General features: G+C 44.6%; 1 protein-coding gene across 1 annotated transcript; it reads right to left on the bottom strand.

Moving 5' to 3' along the window:
* Nucleotides 1–818: 818 nt before the first annotated feature.
* Nucleotides 819–14,217, bottom strand: LOC143212632 (uncharacterized). The gene is made up of 4 exons (XM_076431598.1): nt 13,881–14,217; nt 5,588–6,669; nt 3,938–5,512; nt 819–2,655 (listed from the first exon to the last, which is right to left on the bottom strand). Exons 1-4 carry the CDS (start codon nt 13,893–13,895, stop codon nt 2,532–2,534), a joined length of 2,796 nt encoding a protein of 931 aa, XP_076287713.1. The 5' UTR covers nt 13,896–14,217; the 3' UTR covers nt 819–2,531.
* Nucleotides 14,218–19,744: the final 5,527 nt, after the last annotated feature.

Here is a 19,744-nt window from a genome sequence, read left to right as displayed (position 1 = left end):
TATCAAGTGACGGATGATGCATACCTTGCTTCTCATTTAGGGCCCCAGCGAGGTGCAAATGGTTAATAAATCGTTGGACGACATTGAATAAATCACTAATATGAAAACACTAATATGTGCCTTTTTGTGTGGATACTTGCATTTGTGAGGATTTTATTCAACATTTATGGACACAATGGATACCATTTTATAGTGATTTGTTCCAGTGTATTATGCACGGTATTATAAACAATTATAGTGCAGATTAAGGATTTATGGATACGTATGAGAACAATTTAAAAGTGAAAGGGCATTGATCCCCTGACTCAATAATCCCATAGGGCGGATATTAGAAATGCCCTTGTGGATTTTAACGAGCTTCAATGTCGACCAACGATTTATTAAACATTTTCACCTCCTCAGGCCCCAAATGAGAACCAAATCTGTCACTTGATACGTGACTGTCGCGCGCCTCCATGACGTAGTACCCAACGTACACCTCTGTTGGTCGCGTTGCCGCATTTTAGGCGGATTTTTAATTGTTAATAACTACATAACGAAGCCAAAATCGCAATTTTTTATTCTTCATTTCCATCTTATGTTATCGTCGAGAACCACCCCTTAAATTTTCTCCTACCTATAGTCGAATACTACATACATACAGGGTGAGTCACCTGACGTTGACACCTCAAATATCTTTGTTGTTTTTAAAGATACGTCGAATGTCTGAAGGGCAAAGTTCAATGGTAAAATGGGGCTCATACGATACCAAAAAATGTTTGTTTTATGTAATTTTTGTAGACATATGAAGGTCACCTTCATTTTTTTAAATGGTATGAGGTATTTTTTAATACGGTACGTTTGTATTCGTTACAAAGAAAATTGTGACAGAGCAATAAATAAGAATCTTCAAGCTTCTTTGCAATAATTTTTAGACATTGTTTACGAATAAGTTGATGAAAGTTGCATGAGAAAATAATGATAAATACACGCACCGATGGAGGGGGTACGCCAACTGACCAAGATCGAGTTACATCAAGACTTTGCTCTATTATTATTACATACATCTTATATTATACAATATTATTATCTTACGCTTAACGTGAAACAAGATGTCGTACAAACTGAAACGTTTATTTATCCGTCACTGTGAAAAAAAATAACACGTTTATTGCTAACTTACACGTACATTCGATGCATTTTTTGAGAAACCCAAACTCCTCGTGAAATGGAAACGAAATAAATATCATCTGCAACAATGTCCGCGATCGAAATCGTTCCGGGTGTTCAATGAACGCGCGTCAACGACCAGAGGCGACCGAGTGAAAGTGAAGACCCATTGGGAAACTCAAATTTGACCCGAATCTCGTGTTCGACCCGCGTCACGGTGTACGCGAGTGGAATTAATCTACCGGCTAAACGGTTTAGGTCAAGTTTAGGCTACCCGGTCCCCGGGGGTCTTCGAGTCGGTCGCCCTTCTCGAAAATTCATCTTACAATAAGTCTATGGTCCCTTAAAATTATTAGCTCAGACATTAAATAGAGTGGCAGATATGTACACTTTTACACTCGAGACCAGTTCGCGGTCTCTTCTCCGAAAATCTCCGCGAGAGGAAGGACAATAGTACAAACAACCAGTGATGCCAGAATGAGCGCCGAACGGCGCTCATGTACTCTCCTCCTACCCCTTCCACTATTCCATTCCAGCACCGTGCGCAGGCGCATAATCCACGGTCCCCATCGCACACGTGCAACGTGTCTCCCATTCGCCCCGCTCATTCCCCGTCATCAGAGAGGGGGTACATCATTTCACCGTGACTCCCCTCATCTGGCATCACTGATCTAGCCTGAGTACTAGTCGTCTATGCGTAAAGCACGCAGCAATAAACTAGCAGTATAACTTCAACACGTGTTGTTTATTATCCTGTCGCTCACCGTTGGTAGGCTTATACCTATACAACTGTATAAATCAGTTCTATAAACAGCCAGCGGCGGAAAAAATTCGATATCGAATTATAAAAAGACTTTACAATTTTAATCGTGTGACTATATAATTGACCATTTGCTTGTCCTTCCCCTCAGTTTTCCCCCGTAGTTCTCCGGCTAAATTAGTGTTGTTAGATTCAGGAATATCTCTGAAGTTTGAGCCCTTCGGATGTACAGGGCGTTTCAGAATGGGAGTACTCGACTGATGAATTGTTCAGGAGGTCGTGCAATCTTGGAGACAAATTGGTCCGATTTATAATACCGGGTGCCCGGAACCTCTTGATTGATTTTACAGACAGATTTCAAGAGGGTTCGACTTGAAGTCAATTGTCCAAGAGCACTCATTCTGAAAGACCGTGTGTCCAACTTGGTATCGAAGGTTCTTATTTGTGGCAGTTAGAATCCGACTGGGATCGAACCCGTGACCCGTCGATACCGATCGCCGAAGGGAATCAAATTCGTGTGAAATCTCGTGACGCGTCGCGGCGGGTCTGCTTTCACCGGCCCCGGGAGACAGCTCGCGATTTATCAGCGTCGCTTTCCACGATCGGGGCGTTTTCAGCGGATTTAGAAGAACACGTTGCCGGGCCTGGCCTGGGGACACAGAAAGCTGGAACAGTCGTGCCTCCTCACGGCGTCCATGACCTCCTGGAAGTGGCTGGACACCTGGACAGCAGCCCCCGGCTGTATTCTGTAAAGGTATGCAAACGGAGAGCGATTAATGGCCGATGAAAATTCATTAGAAAGCACGGGAACAACGCGACAGTTGGGCGATATAATTGATAGCCGACGGGGTTAGGCGATGCCTCTGTAATTGGCATCGGTGTTTCAACTTGTTGATGAATTGTCCAGTGGAAAAAAACGTCGCTGTCGCCGAGTCGAAAGCTGGCATTGAATCACGTCCGATCGGATGATGGCATGAAAGATTAGCTCAGAGGATAGCTTAGTGGATACGCTCATGATGGGTTCAACGAACTCTGAGAGACGATTACCGGACTCGATTCGCGTCAAGGAAAATTCATGCTTAATATGATGCGCCGCAATCTCGGATGTTCACCGTGGTCAGTAAAATTGAGATGAAGACATAAAATCCGTATCGAAAGAGCCAGCCTGGCCACACGGAACCGTAGCGAGAGACAGATAACTTTCTTCCAGCTTTCGCCGACAACGTCCTACTGACTGATTCGACTTTTACCTCTTAGCACAGTTTCACTCCGTGCATGCGGTGCGTGGCCTGTCACGCACCGAACGAGCAAGCCTTAGGAAAAGCCCGTGAATGTACGCCGCGAATTAAACGAGCACGGATCGCTCCTAATCGAGGCGTTGCTTGCGGCTTCTTCCGCCACGGAAACCGTTCCCTCTCCTATCTCGCCGAACTGTTCTCAACGGACTGGGCACGATTAGAACTGTGTTAGACAACAGGATCTAACATGGAACACTTTTGAAAGCTTGCCAAAAATACTAATTGGACCCCAGATATTGATTCTAAATAGAAATTCTAGAAAGAGGAACTGCATAGACCTCTGCGTCTCCTCTCAATGATCTCAACAAGTTAGGGATATTAGAATTGTGTTGGACAGCTGGGTCTAACATGGAACACTTTTGAAAGCTTGCCAAGAATACTAATTGGGCCCCAGATGTTTACCCAAATAAAAATTCTAGAAAGAGGAACTGCATAGACCTCTGCGTCTCCTCTCAATGATCTCAACAAGTTATGGCCTAACCCCTAGGATGAGAAGGGGGCACCAAATTCGGTGGCATTCTTTTCCACCAGGTCGTCCCGTGAAAATGAAAGCCTGTCATACCCATCTGTCCAACATAGTCATACTGTATGCCAACTAGGACAGCATTGTTATATCACCAGGATAGAAGAACGCGACTTCCGGCTGTTTCGTAACGACCCGATTCTTTTCGCAAAAAAGGAATTCCTACGGACACCCGCCACCGGTAGACATCAGGATGTATCTACTCACAGGCCCAGAAGGGCGGCCATTTTCTTCTCCATCATAATGGCAGCGTCGGAATCTCTCTGGATCATAGCGTCGCAGAATATCCTCTTCGCGCAAGGAGTATTGCTCCAGTCCCCGTCTATGTGAGCTATCTCGGCTACCTCCGCGTTCTCCAAATTCTGAAGAGCGTCCTCCAGTTCCTGATCAATCCCCACGCTTCTTTTCCTCCTTCTCTCGTCCCGGCCGTCCACGGAGTTTCTCTGTTCCCGCTCTGTAGATCCCCCTTCTTCGTCGATCGTTTCTGCGGCACCGTTCCGTGCGTCCTCCTTCGAACCGTCAACGTTGAAGCGATTCTTGAAGAGCTCCGTGGGCGTGGAGCCGTCCTCTACCACCAGGATCGACGTGTCCTTCTCATCCTTCGTTTCCTGAGCCTGAGTTTTCCTCGGAATGACGAGCTCGGTCACGTCGATGCTCCCGTCTCGAACCGGCAGATCGATCTCCACGATCTCGCTGATGGAATCGGCACCCTTCCTCTGGAACCGTTTGCTCCGTACTAGATTCCTCAGGTTCCCGTCTGCCTGGAAGACGTCCAAGTAATCCGCACTACGCCGTCTCCTGCTCCTCGCCTCCGCCTGCGGCGTCTGATCTTCCTGGAGGATCACCAGGACACCATCCTGATTGTTCAGAGTCCCGGGATGAGCGTTGGCAGCCTCGTTTCTCGGCGCGTTCTCCAGAAAGTACACGGTTTCACCCAGACTCTCTCCGATTCGTTGATCCTTGCTGACAAACGCCCGATCACCGTCCAGAGCTCTCTGATACTCTATCTCGGACCCGATCCCGTTGTTCGATCGCTTCAGAACGTCTACGTCCAGATACCTACCCACCGCCACCGCTCCGATACCCAAAGCAGCGCCGGAGGCTACCAATCCCAGCGCTGGGATCAGGATACTGGACCCGGAGGCGACGGTGCCAATCTTCTCCTGAGCTTCTTTGCCCTTGGACAGGCCCAGATTCTGGGAGATCTTGTGCGTGGCCTCCACCAGAGGATCGATCACCGGCCGGGTGAACTGCGAGACCCTCTCCACGCCGTTCGAGAACTGGCTCTTCAGGTTTTCCGATATTTTCATCCAGAACGGCGCGTCGTTCGGTCTCTTCAGACCGTAGAAGTGCTGGTTCGGGTAGTAGTTCTTCGTCGTGTAGCTGTCGACGATGTTCTTGTCGTTCAGCACGTACTTCTTCTTCTGTCGTTGCTCCGTGAACGAGTACTGGCTCTCGGGGAAGTTGTCCGGCCGTTTCTTCTCGTTCTTCAGGATTTTGGCCGGCTGCACGCCCAGTTCGGGATGAGCGTATTGAAGGACAGGCGCTCTAGCGCCCGGCTTCAAGGCTACCGGTGCGATCTTCTGGCTTTCCGGGGTGTAGAGCTGTGAGACTGGATACACCGCTACTCCATCGGGATGCAGCATCCTCTTGTGAGCACTGGCGCGGTAGTTGTCGTTCCTCGATTCGTACACCTCGGCCTTCAGCGCCTCGTTCTTATAATTTCTCGGGTCCCACTCGAAAAACACGTTCCGCCCCTCCTCCTCCGTGTCTTTGTCGTGCCTGTTAATCGAAACGAACAAACGTGTCATTCGTTGGGTGCATTAGAACAATTGTACGCTGCCGGAGTGTATTTACCTTTTGTTGACGTTCCTGAAGAACCTCTCGAATCCCTGCTTCTCCCCGTTCTCCGCCTCGTAGAAGCTCGTAGAAGGCTCCAAGCTGTCCGTGGTTGTTCCTTCGCGGACCAGTTTGTTGTTTATCACTCTAGCGTTGCGCCAGGTCTGCACCTTGTCAATGGGCTCATCGGGAACCCTCTTCCCGTGGATGACAGGCGTGCCATCCCTGTCGATGGTCATCGGAGTCCTCTTTTGGCTGGTCTTCACGTTGATCTCCGAGCGAACGACCACCTCCGGCGGCACGTTCTTTGCGTCTCTGTTCTTCGAGACGTTTGCGCCTATGTTGGTCCTGCTTGGGCGGACCTGATGAGGCAGGAAGGTGTATCGAGTCGTCTCGTCGGCCTCGTGGTTGATGGGCAGGTTCCTCTGCGATCTGTCCTGGAAATGTCTCATCAGGAGCAGTCCGCTGGTCGGAAACGCCGAGTCGAACCTCGCGTAGCTGTTTCTCTCCTCCAGGTTGCTCTTCAGGGTGCTGGCAAGGGGCTTCCAGCTCTGATACTCCTCCGTGGTCGATTCCTCCAAGCGTACAGCTCTGCCATCGGTCCCCAAAGGCGTCCAATCGCCGTAGTCGATATTCTTCTCGCTGACTGCCTGCTCTCTGCCAGCAGCCAGCGGTTTTCCCGTTTCGGCACTGCTCTCTGTGCTAGAAGCTGTTTTCTTGTCGGATTGCGAGTCGGACAACTTCGCTCTGAGCTGCTCGATCTGAGCCTCCTCCAACTTTCTGACCTCTTCCTTGTTCCTCGTCTCGTTCTTACTGAATGCGGCTGGTTCCACGGAGCTTTCGTTCGACTCGCGCAGAGAAGTCTTCACAGGCTCACTAGTGGCCACCGGGGTCTTCGGACTGTCGGCAACCAGTTTCTCCCTTCGCTTCACAATCAGAGTGGCCACGTTGCCCTCGCTCGTTCGCACCTTCAGCTCCTCCGTTTCGCCCGGGAGACTCCTCGACACCTTCAACATCGTTCGTGCGTAGGTAGGCTTCGGGATGTCAGCCGAGGCCGACACCGCTACGGCCAGGCACAGGAACCACAAGAGGAGCGACACCTGCAACACGCAAACAAATGAAAAGGCCGACGCCTCATTCAAAGAAGCTTTCCTAGTTTTGCAGCCAGGACATCCAAGAGCTAACTCCCACATAGATGAACCCGGTGGCTGCAATGCCAGTTAGCTACAACCCTCCTACAGAGAATACTGTCATTTCAGCTAGGAGTACAGCTATCCTATACGCAACCTCGCTGTTCATCGCCTTTCAACCCGAATGACCAAATTGTTCTGGAATCTATTCTTCCTTTCTTTGTGGCCTCGTTAGGCCCGTGTAGGAAGCGCGCGATGCGTACTCGCTAATTACAACCTCGTTTTATGTAACGACTAATGTGTTACGCGGCTGCACCTCGATGGAAATAAACCTAACCGGAAGCCCATTGTGCCTTCCTCGATCCAAAGCGAACGTAACAGGCGCGAACGAACACCGTAAACAGCAGACACCGTGCTGCGCCTGACCCACTTCTCTCACTCTAGCGTAGCCACCTCTAGGTTTCGACTTCAAAATTCGAAATTTCGAGGATTCGAAAGCGGGGCATTTCGGGCGCGAGAGACTCGCCGAGAGGCGGAGTGCAGCTTTCGAGGCCATTAAAAAAAAAGTGCAATCCCGCGCACTTTCTACGCGAGCCGTTGCATCGAACGGAAAAGGGAAGGGTCCGCGAACTTGTGTCTTCTTATCAAGCCGCTGGACTTTCTCTCGCGTTGTTCCCTTTTAGCTCGTCCTGGGAACTGGCCATAAATGGGGGTGCTATTGAAGCAATTCTGCCATCGTTAGATGTCGGCTCGAAGCTGAACACGTGACGCAATTTCGATCAGATTTGCTAAGTTCTACGACTGTTTTCTATTTATTTATGGCGAGCCAATTTCTGGCCTGTACTTTGTCATGCAGATACTGCTATCATTTCGATGAGCTGGCGCACGGCTTAGTGCAGGACGGAACATGGTAAATTTGGCAACGCTGTCCCAATTCGATTTGCAACGAGTTGAAGTCGTGCATACCCAAACTTAGCATGGAACAGAGCCTATATAAATATCTAGCGTGTTAAAAGTGGGTATAGGTTCTGTTCCATATTAAGTATGGGTATGCAAGACTTCAATCACTTCAAGTCGGACTGACAGAGCGTTGCCAAATTTTATATAGGTTATGTTCCATGCTAAACCTGCGTCTGTCTCTATCTATACTGACAAAAGTAGTGGCACAATAGACCCTGAGCACTTTCATATCCTCTTTGGGAGTAGTTGGATCAGCTGATCGGACTGATGCGGTGTTGCCACATCACATATTCCGGCCTGTACCAGAGGCCCGTGGCTTGCTCGATAGTGAAGTCGGTGTTTGCCGGAACTGAAGCGTCGAGAACCGATGCATCGTAACGAAAAAGTCGAGGGCCCGCTCGATCCGAGAAGGTAATCGTGGCGAGAGAAATTTAATAGCTCGCTGAAATTGCCGACATTCTTTCCCGAGATTAGAAAATAGCGATGCAGTAACCGACCGGTTGTGTACTTTCTATTATTAAGTCGAGGATTTATTCATCGCGATTGAATCAACGCCGAGATGTCCTCCGGATTCCATTGTCCCATCGCGCTTCCGTCTCCTCGTTCTTACGAGTCTTCGTTATAATGGCAGCTATTAGGATGTCCCAGAAAGCGGGTATTAAAAAATTGATTGCATTAAGAGGATTTCTCCGTTTCGACCCGCGAGTGTCTAACCGCGATCCAATGAAATATTGCCTAGCGGGAGCCTATTAATAAGTCTCTTAATGGCTGTGCTATCTTCGGGAGACGATGGTTCAGTTTACGAGCGAAATTGCTGTCACCATTGAACACCTCAATCCTTAACCCTCCAGATCCCGGAGTCATTCGCGGTAGCGGTGGAGGTAAGCTCGAGCGATATAAGAAGATCGCAAGCCCCTCTTCATCTTTCGAAGCTGTTCGCTCGACACCCCTTAGGATGGAGAGGGTATGTCATAGTCTATTGGTATAGGGCAGGGGTGGCCAACCTGTGGCGCATTGGATCCTTGCGTCTATACTTATTTTTTTGTAGTAGGTGCCATAACTGAATTCATCTTCATATTTTCAACACCTGAGAGCTATCAGTTGAATTTATACAGCCTTCTTACTCACCAATTCGTCGCAATTTTTTGACAGTTTACGATTATAGGATGGCAATTGCAGTGTTCAAGACAGCGATCGCCCTCTCGTCCAAAAGATCATTTCTCACTACTGTAGATTGTTGATTTTCAACTAGCGTAAGTTAATTAATTTAGTTGCGTAATTGATTTATCCCTTTTCCTCCCCTAACCGAAGCAGATCCTACCCCTATTTTCCAACCGCAACGATGAACGTAAGAAGGTAGAAAAACTGCTCAAGTTGTATGGCGCATTTGAACTCGTATGTGAAAAAAATTTACGCATGGTATGCAGAAGGTTGGCCACCCCTGGTATAGGGTATGGGTATGTCATAGTCTACTGGTATAGGGCAGTGTTTCCCAAAGTGTGGTACGCGTACCGCTGGGGGTGCAGGAAGAGTTTGGAGGGGGTACCCACTGATTCTAGTGCAACAATACTGTTGAAGCGGGGGTCTACTGTTGTGTACAAAGGATGTACACGCCTGCTACTTAATACCGATTATTCTTAACGGGGGATACTCAGTGTTACGATATTTATAGAAGGTGTACACAGATATCGAAATTTTGGGAAACACTGGTATAGAGTATGGGTATGTCATACTCTATTGGCATAGGGTATGTCATAGTCTATTGACATAGGGTACATCAGAGTCAAAGAACTGACAGTCCATGGACCACACACTGTTCCATTCCCTAGTTTCGAGTGCCTAGCAACGTCTTGTGGAAACAAGAAATAAGTTCAGGAGAGGTTCTGAAGAGTGGGCAACCAGAAAATTAATGGTGGGGTTCGCGCAGCGACGGCGGGGAGGAAGCTCCCCGGCTCTGGGGTATGTCTTCTCCAACGACAGATATGGCTGAAACAAAGCCAACGACAGGTATGGCTGAAACTAGATTCTAGATTTAATAGTTGAAGCGTCTAGCAAAGTGTCCGGGAGCTTATGGTGGTGTGCGCACGTTCCCCGGGGAGTAACAATCAACGGAATCACCTGGTATCGGTACAGAAAAAGCCTGGTCGCGTCCGGTTTTCCTCGATTTCGCTGGTTCGCGGAATCGTGGCGAGCTGGTCGTGGAAAAACGAGGGAAAAAGGAACAGGCGCGTTGGAATGACTTTCGAACGGGAGAGGAATGAACAAAAAGAAGACAGATAGAAAGAGAGAGAGATGGGACCGAAATAAAGTGGCCGACTGGACCTGTAGCCGCTCCGTCGACAAGTGAAATGGAACGACATGCTTTCCCCGAGCACGTTTTGCACCGCGCGCGATCCACGCTCGCTCGTCTATGGGTATGAGTATGGGCAAGCACGCGTCCGCCACGGGACGATCCACTTTTTCCAATCCGGTGACTTTCGATCGGCGATCCTCGGGCAGAAATTCTGCACTGCGACCGCTAAAGCAGCCGTGGCACTCGTCTCTTGACCTTAACTCGCGATCCCGCGGAAATTCTTACCCTTTTGCCGGGACGAGCAACAGCACAGCTGAGGAATGCCACGGATGCTTCACAATTGGAAACGATCACTTCTGAACTTTACCATCCGAACATTCCAACCGATTGCCAAAATCAACTCCGCAGAATGAACAGCAGAGGATGCGGATACAGTGCGATATGATCCACACAAAATTACGAGCTGAGATTTTGACGAGTGGACCGGTGATCCTGAATATAAAATTTCAATGGCGGGTTTCAATTAATCTTTGAGATGTTAATGAGAAAGACAGTTTTTCATGAATATCTCAAAAACTAATGGAGATCCGCCAGTAAAATTTTATATTCGGGGTTCTATCCCCTCTCCTCGACCTTCCTCGAAATCTCAAAAATATATAATAGATAATATCGAGGATGAACATCCATTTTTGTAATATATTTGAAGAGAATTAATTATACAGTGGATGGACACGAATCATACATTTCGATGGTATTTTGCTTTTACAGTGCCGTGTTCACCACTACCGGGTCCACTGCTCGCAGGGCCGTAGTCTCAGCGTTAGTCCTCCACATTTATTGTCTGCATTAATTTCAAGCCACATAGATGTTTATCCACTAAAATGTCCAATCTTTCAGCAAACCTCAAGCCTGCCCGTTAGATCATAACTGGAAGATTCGCTTCCGGTGGTTCTAATTAGCCTGTCGCGAAAAAAAACGCGAACTCCCGACAGAAAAAAAAAATCACGAACAACGATGAAAATAGAGATGGAGGAAAAGAAGATGGATACACATTAATCGCCGCGAAATTAACGTCCGCGGGCTTTCTGGAGCGGAAATACAGTGTGACACGGAACGGGGCCAGGCCGTTGTGTACTTCCTACGACGAAACGCACGCTAATCGCACGCCGTTCATTAGGCCGGGCGATGTTGCAATTTTCCATGTTCTCATAAGCTCGATAATGCACAAATCACCCCCGATTTCATGCTCGAACGACTCGTTTAGAGAACCGGTACGCGCGACTCCGATCGAGATCGATCTACGCATCGATCGGGAACGAGATCGTTCGCCTAATGTTCGAGCTTTCGAGCATTCGACATTTCCAATCTCTTCCACGAAGATTAAGTATCTTAGATTATGAGAAAATTTTTTATAATTTTGAATGATAAAAAACGATGTTTTTTCAATTTATAGTTTGTTTTGGCAATTTTGCAATTTCCTACAATTTATAATCTTTTGGAATTTTGCAATTTCCTGTAATTTATAGTTTTTTTTTTACAATTTTGTAATTTCCTACAATTTTGAACCTTTTCGAATTTTGAAATTTTTTAATATCTTTTACAATTTCTAGTATTTTTGCAATTTTCTAAAATTTATAAACTTTTGGAATTTTGCAATTGCTTATAACCTTTGGGAATTTTGCAATATTTTAAAGTCGACACGGTTTACCATTTTTAAAAATTTATAACCTTTTGCAATTTTGCAAGTTTTTACAATTTATAGTTTTTTTGCAGTTTGCAATTTCTTACAATTTATAGGAAATTCTAGCTGCTTCAATTCCAATTTCAATTAAAATTTCAATTATAATTTTTATTGTGAATTTAATTGTAATTGTTATTTTTATTATTTTTATTGTGATTTTAATTGCAATTGTTATTTTTGTTACCCTTTTTATGTCAACTCCACATGCGTTCTCCTGATAAAGCTATTGGGTTGGCAAGAAAGTAATCCCCGTATTTTAAGGTGAAATAAATCCCAATTTTTTTTATCCAAGCAATGAATTTTAATGAATAAGATATTTCCTCACTTTTGTTCGATGATCTCTTGCCAAGACGAATAAATAAATATTTTATTGATTAAAATTCGTTGCTTGAATAAAGAAATTCGGTTTTGTTTCACCATAAAATACCGAAATTAACAGACAGACGTTAACAAACAGACGTCTTAAAGACGTACCGTTTTCTAAAGACGTTCAGGAGACGTTCGGAACACGTTCGTAGGACATTCGGGACATCTTTAAGACGTCTGAATGTCCAACTGCAGACGTTTTTAAGCCGTCTTTTCCTAACTCGAGTTCGCATTCAAATAAAAATTGCACAATTATGTTTATAACGCCTGGTAAATTTAATGTTAACACGTGCCAATATAAACATTTCCTGGGACATTTGTTGCAGTCGATTCTCAACGGATGATTCATTCACCGATGTCGAGAAAGCTCGCTTTCTCGCAAGAACAACGAAGCCGATCGCACGAAAATGAATCGACACAATGGAACGCGCATCATCGATGCAATTACAGAACTATCTTTCCGTCCCACGCGGCTATTGTGCATCGATACAATGTCGAAAATCGTCCGTCCGATAAGTGAAGTAACTTTACGATTTTTCGAAAGAGCTTTGTATTCAGCTTGGACCTACACTTTCTCTATTCATGAATTATTGATAACAGTATTATTTCACTCGGAGTCACGCGAAGCAAATTGTAATTGCAATCTCAAACTGGAACTCTTGCTGTACATTGTCCTCGCACGGGATAATTAGATCGCGGAAGTTTGTGCACTGATGTTGTCTTTATCGAGTAAAAAGGACGATAATGCTTGAAGAAACAATTTGCCTGAAGAACAAACAGGAGCAATACAACAGAGCAAACCCGTCGGAAGAATTCACGGTTTCTCGTCAGTTTCAACGTGTTGCAATTAAAATATTAAGAGGTGAATCACCATTCGAGAACTGGATCATTTAGAATCGTGAATGTGTCGGCGATTATGAAAGTGAAGTGACGCCTTGTATCTTGGAGATATTTCATATATGATATTTTTCCAATTCACTGCACAATTATTAATAGACAGCGGATTTTATGCATTTATAACAAGAATGGGTAGGTGATTGCACCTACAATTGCAACAAACTGTAGTGAAATAGAATAAATTAATAAGTTGAAGATAATACAACAGCATTTTTAAATTCTTCTAATATTGTTACTGCGTTAATAATTTAAAGTGATTATGACAGTGGTGTAAGCAAAAATTTCAATTGTAAAGCATTGATTGGTTTTGATTAATAATTAGACTCGATTAAATTATTAAAGCAGTAAAAATATTAGAAGAAGTTATATTATCTTCAACTTATTAATTTATTCTATTTCACTCCAGTTTGTTGCAATTCAGGTAGAACATTTTTATTTCGCATAATGATCCGCTGTCTAATTATTAGACTGCGGGTGTTTGTGCAATTTTCAATCTTTGTGGACGAGTTTTAAGAAAGTGGAATAAGATGGAATCTTATTTTCCGTGGTAGTAGCCTTTTTAGATCTGGAATATATTCTGTCATATTTTATATCCTCGCATTTTTTGAAAATTTTTATAAGCCATAATTGCATAAAGATCCGTCTACTAATTATTAATCAAAACCAATCGACGCTTCACAATTGGAATTTTCGCTTACACCACTGTCATAATCACCGACGCAAGTAGCAGGTTACGTACATAATCTTGTTAAGTACATAATTAAATTATACACGTCTTCGAAGGGTCAACCGGGTTCGTTTCGCACAGAGATGATCGCTCAACCCGCTAAATATAGAAGTCACAAATATAGAAGAGTAGAAACGCAATGTCCAAAGGAGCACTTAACAAGCAGAAGAATGTCAACATGTCGGACTGATAAGTACCTTGCGTGAGTCCATTTTCGTGTTCCCTGGTCTCCACGGTGTTCTCCAAGCTGGTCAGGTCCAACAGTAACGTAGAGGGTTCGGGAACAGAGAACCGGAAGAGAGGAGGTAAGAAGAAGGAAAGAGGGTAGACACCTCAGAACCGCATGATACGCACGGGTCCAACGAAATCCACGGTCGATCGGTATCGCGTCCGAGAAAGAGAGACACAAGGAAGGAGGGAAATAAGAATGAAAAGAGCAGAAGCAGAAGCAGAGCAGAGAGAGGAGGCCTGCTCCTACGCACCTGTTGACTCCCGGAATATCTTCGCGAGACTGACGAAGGCGCTCAGTCAGCGGCTCCTCGTGTCTCCGACGAAGGACCGACAATTCTCACCGACCTACTTACTTCCCGCGTTCGCCTTCGCCTTCTTCCGTCGCAAACGTACACCGTCGGCCCGACGATCAATCCGGACCTTTTCCGAAACTGTCCGGAACCCCCTCGAGGCCGATCGAATTTCGGACACCGGAACCCCTCTGGGTGTCTTGCTTTTCGTCCCACCAATCGGAAGAGAGCCCTCCTTCTCAAAACAACTCCGCTCGAACGGGCCAAGTGACAGAGAAACACCCTAAAAAGATGTTAGAAGCCTATTAGTGGAAGCATTATTTTATACAATAAGAAAATCCCCTCTTCTTCTTTTGACGTTGTTTGCTCAACATCGCTTACAAGGGAAGGACCCTAAGTGTCCGACTTCGATTTTGATAATCTTTTGTGAGACGATGGTATATGGATCCCTAATTATGTATGCAAAATATTAGGTGCAGTTACTCGATAATTCTAAAGATATAAACAATTAAAGTTCGTACCTTTCCATTAGGCGTGTAAGCAGGTTGCGTGATTCGCAGGTATGAAACTTTAATTGTTTATATCTTTAAAACTATTGAGTAACTACACCTAATATTTTGCATACATAATTAGGGATCCCTATACGATCGTCTCACAAAAAAATTATCAAAATCGAAGTCGGACACTTGGCGTGCTTCTCTTGTTAGAGAGTGTATCATATTCTATCTTTTTCCAACGAAAGATATCGCTGGAAGACTACATTCGAAATGGCACGGAAGGCAATCCCGCCATATATCGGAGTAAACTGTATTGGGCCTTTTTTTTTATTTTAAGGATGAGTGGAAAAAAATACATTTATGTACACCCCCGTATGGGGGTAGTGTGGGTCTCGAGGGAACAGGTGTTCGGTTCCCCCATACCCACTAAAACCAATCACTCATCCAGGGCCCTTGGGCCCTAAGCGCAAAAAATAGGCGTGGATTCGACCCGATCACTGAACCATGCGATAAATGTGGAAAACGGGACCACATTGCTCAACTTGACCGGAACAAAGTTAGTAGAGGGGCGTCTTATCAGACGTCTCGGGAGAGGATTGATTTTTAGTGGGTAGTGGGGGAACCGACCACCTGTTCCCCTTAGTCCCACACTACCCCCTTCAGTGTGTGCATAAATGCATTTTTTTACCTCTTCCGTAAAAAAGGGCCCTTGGGCCCTATATTTCCATTCAACCAAAGTGCCCGAAGAAGAACAGTTCAGGAACCCGCTATTTGCATCTCTGCCTGAACTATCTTGTAGTTTTGAGCTGGTACCACTCATGTTCTTGTCTCTCGTAAACTATATTAAATAGAACTCGCAAGATTGTTGACAGTGTAACCAATGAAAAGGAACCAATCTGAAGTCTCTAATTAAAAAGACGATCCATTCAACCGTCGATCAAATTCGACTGGTCCACTTCTCGATCCAACCATAATCCGTTTCTCGCGTTTAGAAGACGGTGTTGCTCGGGGAATCCTCTTCCGCGATGATCGCGCGAGCATTATTAAGGCCACTGACATGAATCTAGATTGCCGTGGACGAAGAAACCCGGCGGTGCGATGAAAAATCGCGTTTTCAGCCGATTCCGATGATCGTTCCCCGGCCACTTTCACCGTGTTAGCTCACAGAAAAAGGAGAAGACGTTCCATCCGGCTCGCGCGTCAATCTGCAAGAAGTGTGCAAGTCGGCAGTCTGTAAAATCGTTGGAAAAAATTGTTTCTGATAAATCTACCACGGATTTGAAGCTTCCTCTTCACAAAGACACCCTGAAAATTGATCCACCATTCTTTCTAGTTGTTTTCTTGAGCTTTGAAGGTGTGCTATCAACTTTGCACGAGGCCTTCGTAGGTCCCAAGTTGGTCCTCGTTACTTTTGCATAAAATGGCTAGAAAAATCGTTGAAAAAATTGTTTCTAATAAATCTACCATGGATTTGAAGGTTCCTCTTCACAAGGACACCTTGAAAATTGATCCACCATTCTTTTTTGTCGTTTTCTTGAACTTTGAAGGTGTACTATCAATGGGACCTAAGTTGGTCCTCGTTACTTTTGCATAAAATGGCTGAAAAAAATCGTACATCAAATTTAAAAACATGGTTGTAACGAGGAAGCTTCAATCTTCGAATCTATTGTGGAATTCAGCAAGCAAAACATTTTAATTTGCTCCAGTAGATATTTTTAAATGGCCAGTTGAAGTAGTTGTGAGTCTATTAGTCTGCGGTTCTTTGTTCCTAACTTCTGAAAGCATCGCCTAATTGCGTAAAGGATGTTTGATCGCCGAGATGGCTTGCCGATGGAACTGTCTACCGGTTTTGCGCTGCTTCTGGTTGAAAAGCGCGAGAGTGTTGATAGAAAAGGCTCGGTGTTCGCGAGGCGAAACTTTTCGCCGGCACCGGCCAAATCTGGTTTTCAAGTTCACGAACAACGACCCGGCGAGTCGGACCGGAAGAGACGTCGTTGAGTTGGCCGGACGGGTTCAGAGACCCGCCAGTGAAAGTCCAAAGACGATGCACACCTGCGTAACCTCATGCCCAAGGCGAAATCTTTGGTTACCCCTCGATTATTCCGTTTGCGGCTCCGGTTGTCACCGGTAGACAGCGATTTCATTTTTACAGCAGTCCCGGCCGGCCATTTTTTCCTTTTACAGTGCGCAACAATGCGAGACGCCGCGTTTTAAGTCGTACACGTGTTGTATTCCTCTCATGAAATCCGAACGATATTGAACGAGGAGAAGTTGTCACGCGTTATTAATTTAAATAACAACGTGCAGGAAATTAATTTGACTTTCTTTTCAAGTTCGAGATCGCGGCTGTCGCACGCTGGTCGTGCAGGCAGAGTGTTAATGATGAAACGGAATTAATCGTTGGTATAATTAATTATCGAGCTCTCGAAGGACAACGAATTCATTTGCATTGTCAAAGTTGTCAAACTAGTTAGGAGGCAAACATACTAAAAGTTTAGGGGGGACACGTAGAAGGTCCCCTTTTTCGGTTTTCCGCTTATATCTCGGAAACTATGCATCCTAGCGATAAGACCTTCCATACAAAATTAAAGCTGACAAAATGCGCCACAAGATTGATCGGATTCAGTTTTTCGCTATCTCGCATAGTTTCCGAGATATTCGCGCTCAAAAAGTTCACTAATTGTGATAAACAGATTTTTGCCTTATTTGACTAGCTAACTTTCCAGCACAATTAGTGAACTTTGAGCGCGGATATCTCGGAAACTATGCGATATAACGAAAAACTGAATCCAACCAATCTTGTGGCGCATTTTGTCAGCTTTAATTTTGTATAGAATGGTCTTATCGCTGGGATGCATAGTTTCCGAGATATAAGCGGAAAACCGAAAAAGGGGACCTTCTACGTGCCCCCTGCCTTTTAGTATGTTTACCTCCTAACTAGTCCAAACAAAGACTCAAAGTTAAAAATTCTGTTCCTTCCATTTCCCTCTACAACTTTTCGTTGACTGGACTACAGGGTGTAAATAAATTATACGGCGCGACTATCGTAGCAAAATTAATTTCAAGGTCAAAAGGTCAACAATTTTTTTTACTGCGTCGTATTCCCTTCATCACAAGGATAAAAAGTGCAACAGCTACCATGGGTGAAAACTCAACCGTTCTCTTACAAAATTGTGATAAAGTTTTTTTATTGTCAATATCTGATTTTATTTATTATTATATTTACGATATATCTGACGCGCAAAGAAATAATGTCGAAGGATAGTCGCGACGTATAATTTCTCTCTCTTGAGTGGCAAGTGTAGACTGTTTGTCTAACACGTCGTCTTGCCAATCGACTCACGGCCTTCGACAGAATTCGGCGTCCTCGTTCGTCATTAAGAATTATGAACGCGTACGCGTCCCATTGTGTCCGATACGATCGACGAAGGCCTCTTGACGTTTTCCGATATCGATCGTTGTCTTCTGTTGCACACTCGTTTTCCTTGACATACCTCGAAGACGAACCTACGCGCCCTCATAGTGAACGACCCACGCAAGTATCCACCGTCACCATTCCGTCCTCTCATGATGCCAACTGCAAATCCAGCTGCGCCTCCATAAATCCATTCGAAAAATACTTGAAAATGAATAAATTCCGAATAATTTACGAGAGAATCGATTATGAATCTTTGTGGATACGTAGAGGATATGTAGAGACTATTTAATTGCTGCCTAAATTCACTCTGAGAAATCTATGAAGAGGATGCAATCCTCATACTCTGTGTGTGTGTGTGTGTGGTACAATTACCTCGAAAAATGATTATTTATTATATAAGTACATAAGGAAATAAAATTGCGTACGACTGATAATGCAACTAAAATTCTAATCTGATCTGAAATAATATGAAAAACAAAATATATAAAAAAAAACTTTTTAAAAACCACGCTTATATTAAAATGGTCTAAAAGGAGAAAATAATTTTTTTCCTGTTTCTCCCAAAAATTTAATATAAATTTAAATGAAATCATAACATTAGTGACTATAAAAATAAAAGCGTGGAGCGCCCACGAAGATCACGTCAATATAGTTTAGCGCTCCACGCTTTTATTTATAGTCACTACTGTCATGATTTTATTTAAATTTATATTAAATTTTTGGGAGAACCAGGAAAAAAATTGTTTTCTCCTTTTCAGTGCATTTTAACATAAGCGTGGTTTTTAAAAAGTTTCTTTTTATATATCTTTTTATTTTCTACTTTTTAGTCTGTTTAAATGGATCGCTAGATATAGTAATACTAGTATGAAATAGTAAGATATGGAAATACGCGAGATAGAATGAGGGGATGACTCCGGGAGACGACGTCTCTTGATGGAGTCCGAAATTGTCTGAAATGGAACTAAATGAACCGAACACCACACTGACCGAGTTCCTTCGGTGCGAAATGTGTCAGTGGAGTGGGGATGAGTCGGAGTGGGAACGCGTAGTGGAGTAGGGAGCGCTGGCGCGCGGAGTGGGGATCGCTGAACGCGATCACGTACTACCGAGTGTCGCGCGACGAGGTGTGACGGTTGATATTAAAATATTTTTTCTCCTAGACGCACAGTTTTTTTTTAAATTTGTTTTTTAATATTGCCATCCAGTTCTGAGCTATGTTTAAAGGTTCAAGTCTCTAGCTCATCGGGAAGTGGTTTAAAATTCGATTACAAGAATTGACGCATACAACAACGACACGGCAAGCTAATATAAGCGTGGTAAAATCATTATTTATTTCCACTTTCCACCGTTCAATTTTTATACCATCAGATGTCATGTGTTATGAACTAGCCGATAACTACGACAGCACACGTGCGTCGTCTTTTAGACTCGTTGAAAATTGTCCTCGTCCGCGTAGAAAGCTCGAGGAAAGTGAAAGTATCAACACCGCGAAGCACCCAAATACTTCATTTGAATACGTTTGCTGTTGCTATGTGTGTACAGCGACGCCCCATTTCCCGTGGTTCCTCTCCACTTTCGGCTAAACGGGACACGAGTTTCTTCTCAATTATGTGAACGACGAGTCG

Source organism: Lasioglossum baleicum, chromosome 10 (genome assembly GCF_051020765.1).
Source record: "Lasioglossum baleicum chromosome 10, iyLasBale1, whole genome shotgun sequence".
Lineage (NCBI taxonomy): Eukaryota > Metazoa > Arthropoda > Insecta > Hymenoptera > Halictidae > Lasioglossum > Lasioglossum baleicum.
The sequence above is the reverse complement of the archived record's forward strand: the minus strand, read 5'-3'. Positions and strand labels throughout refer to the sequence as shown.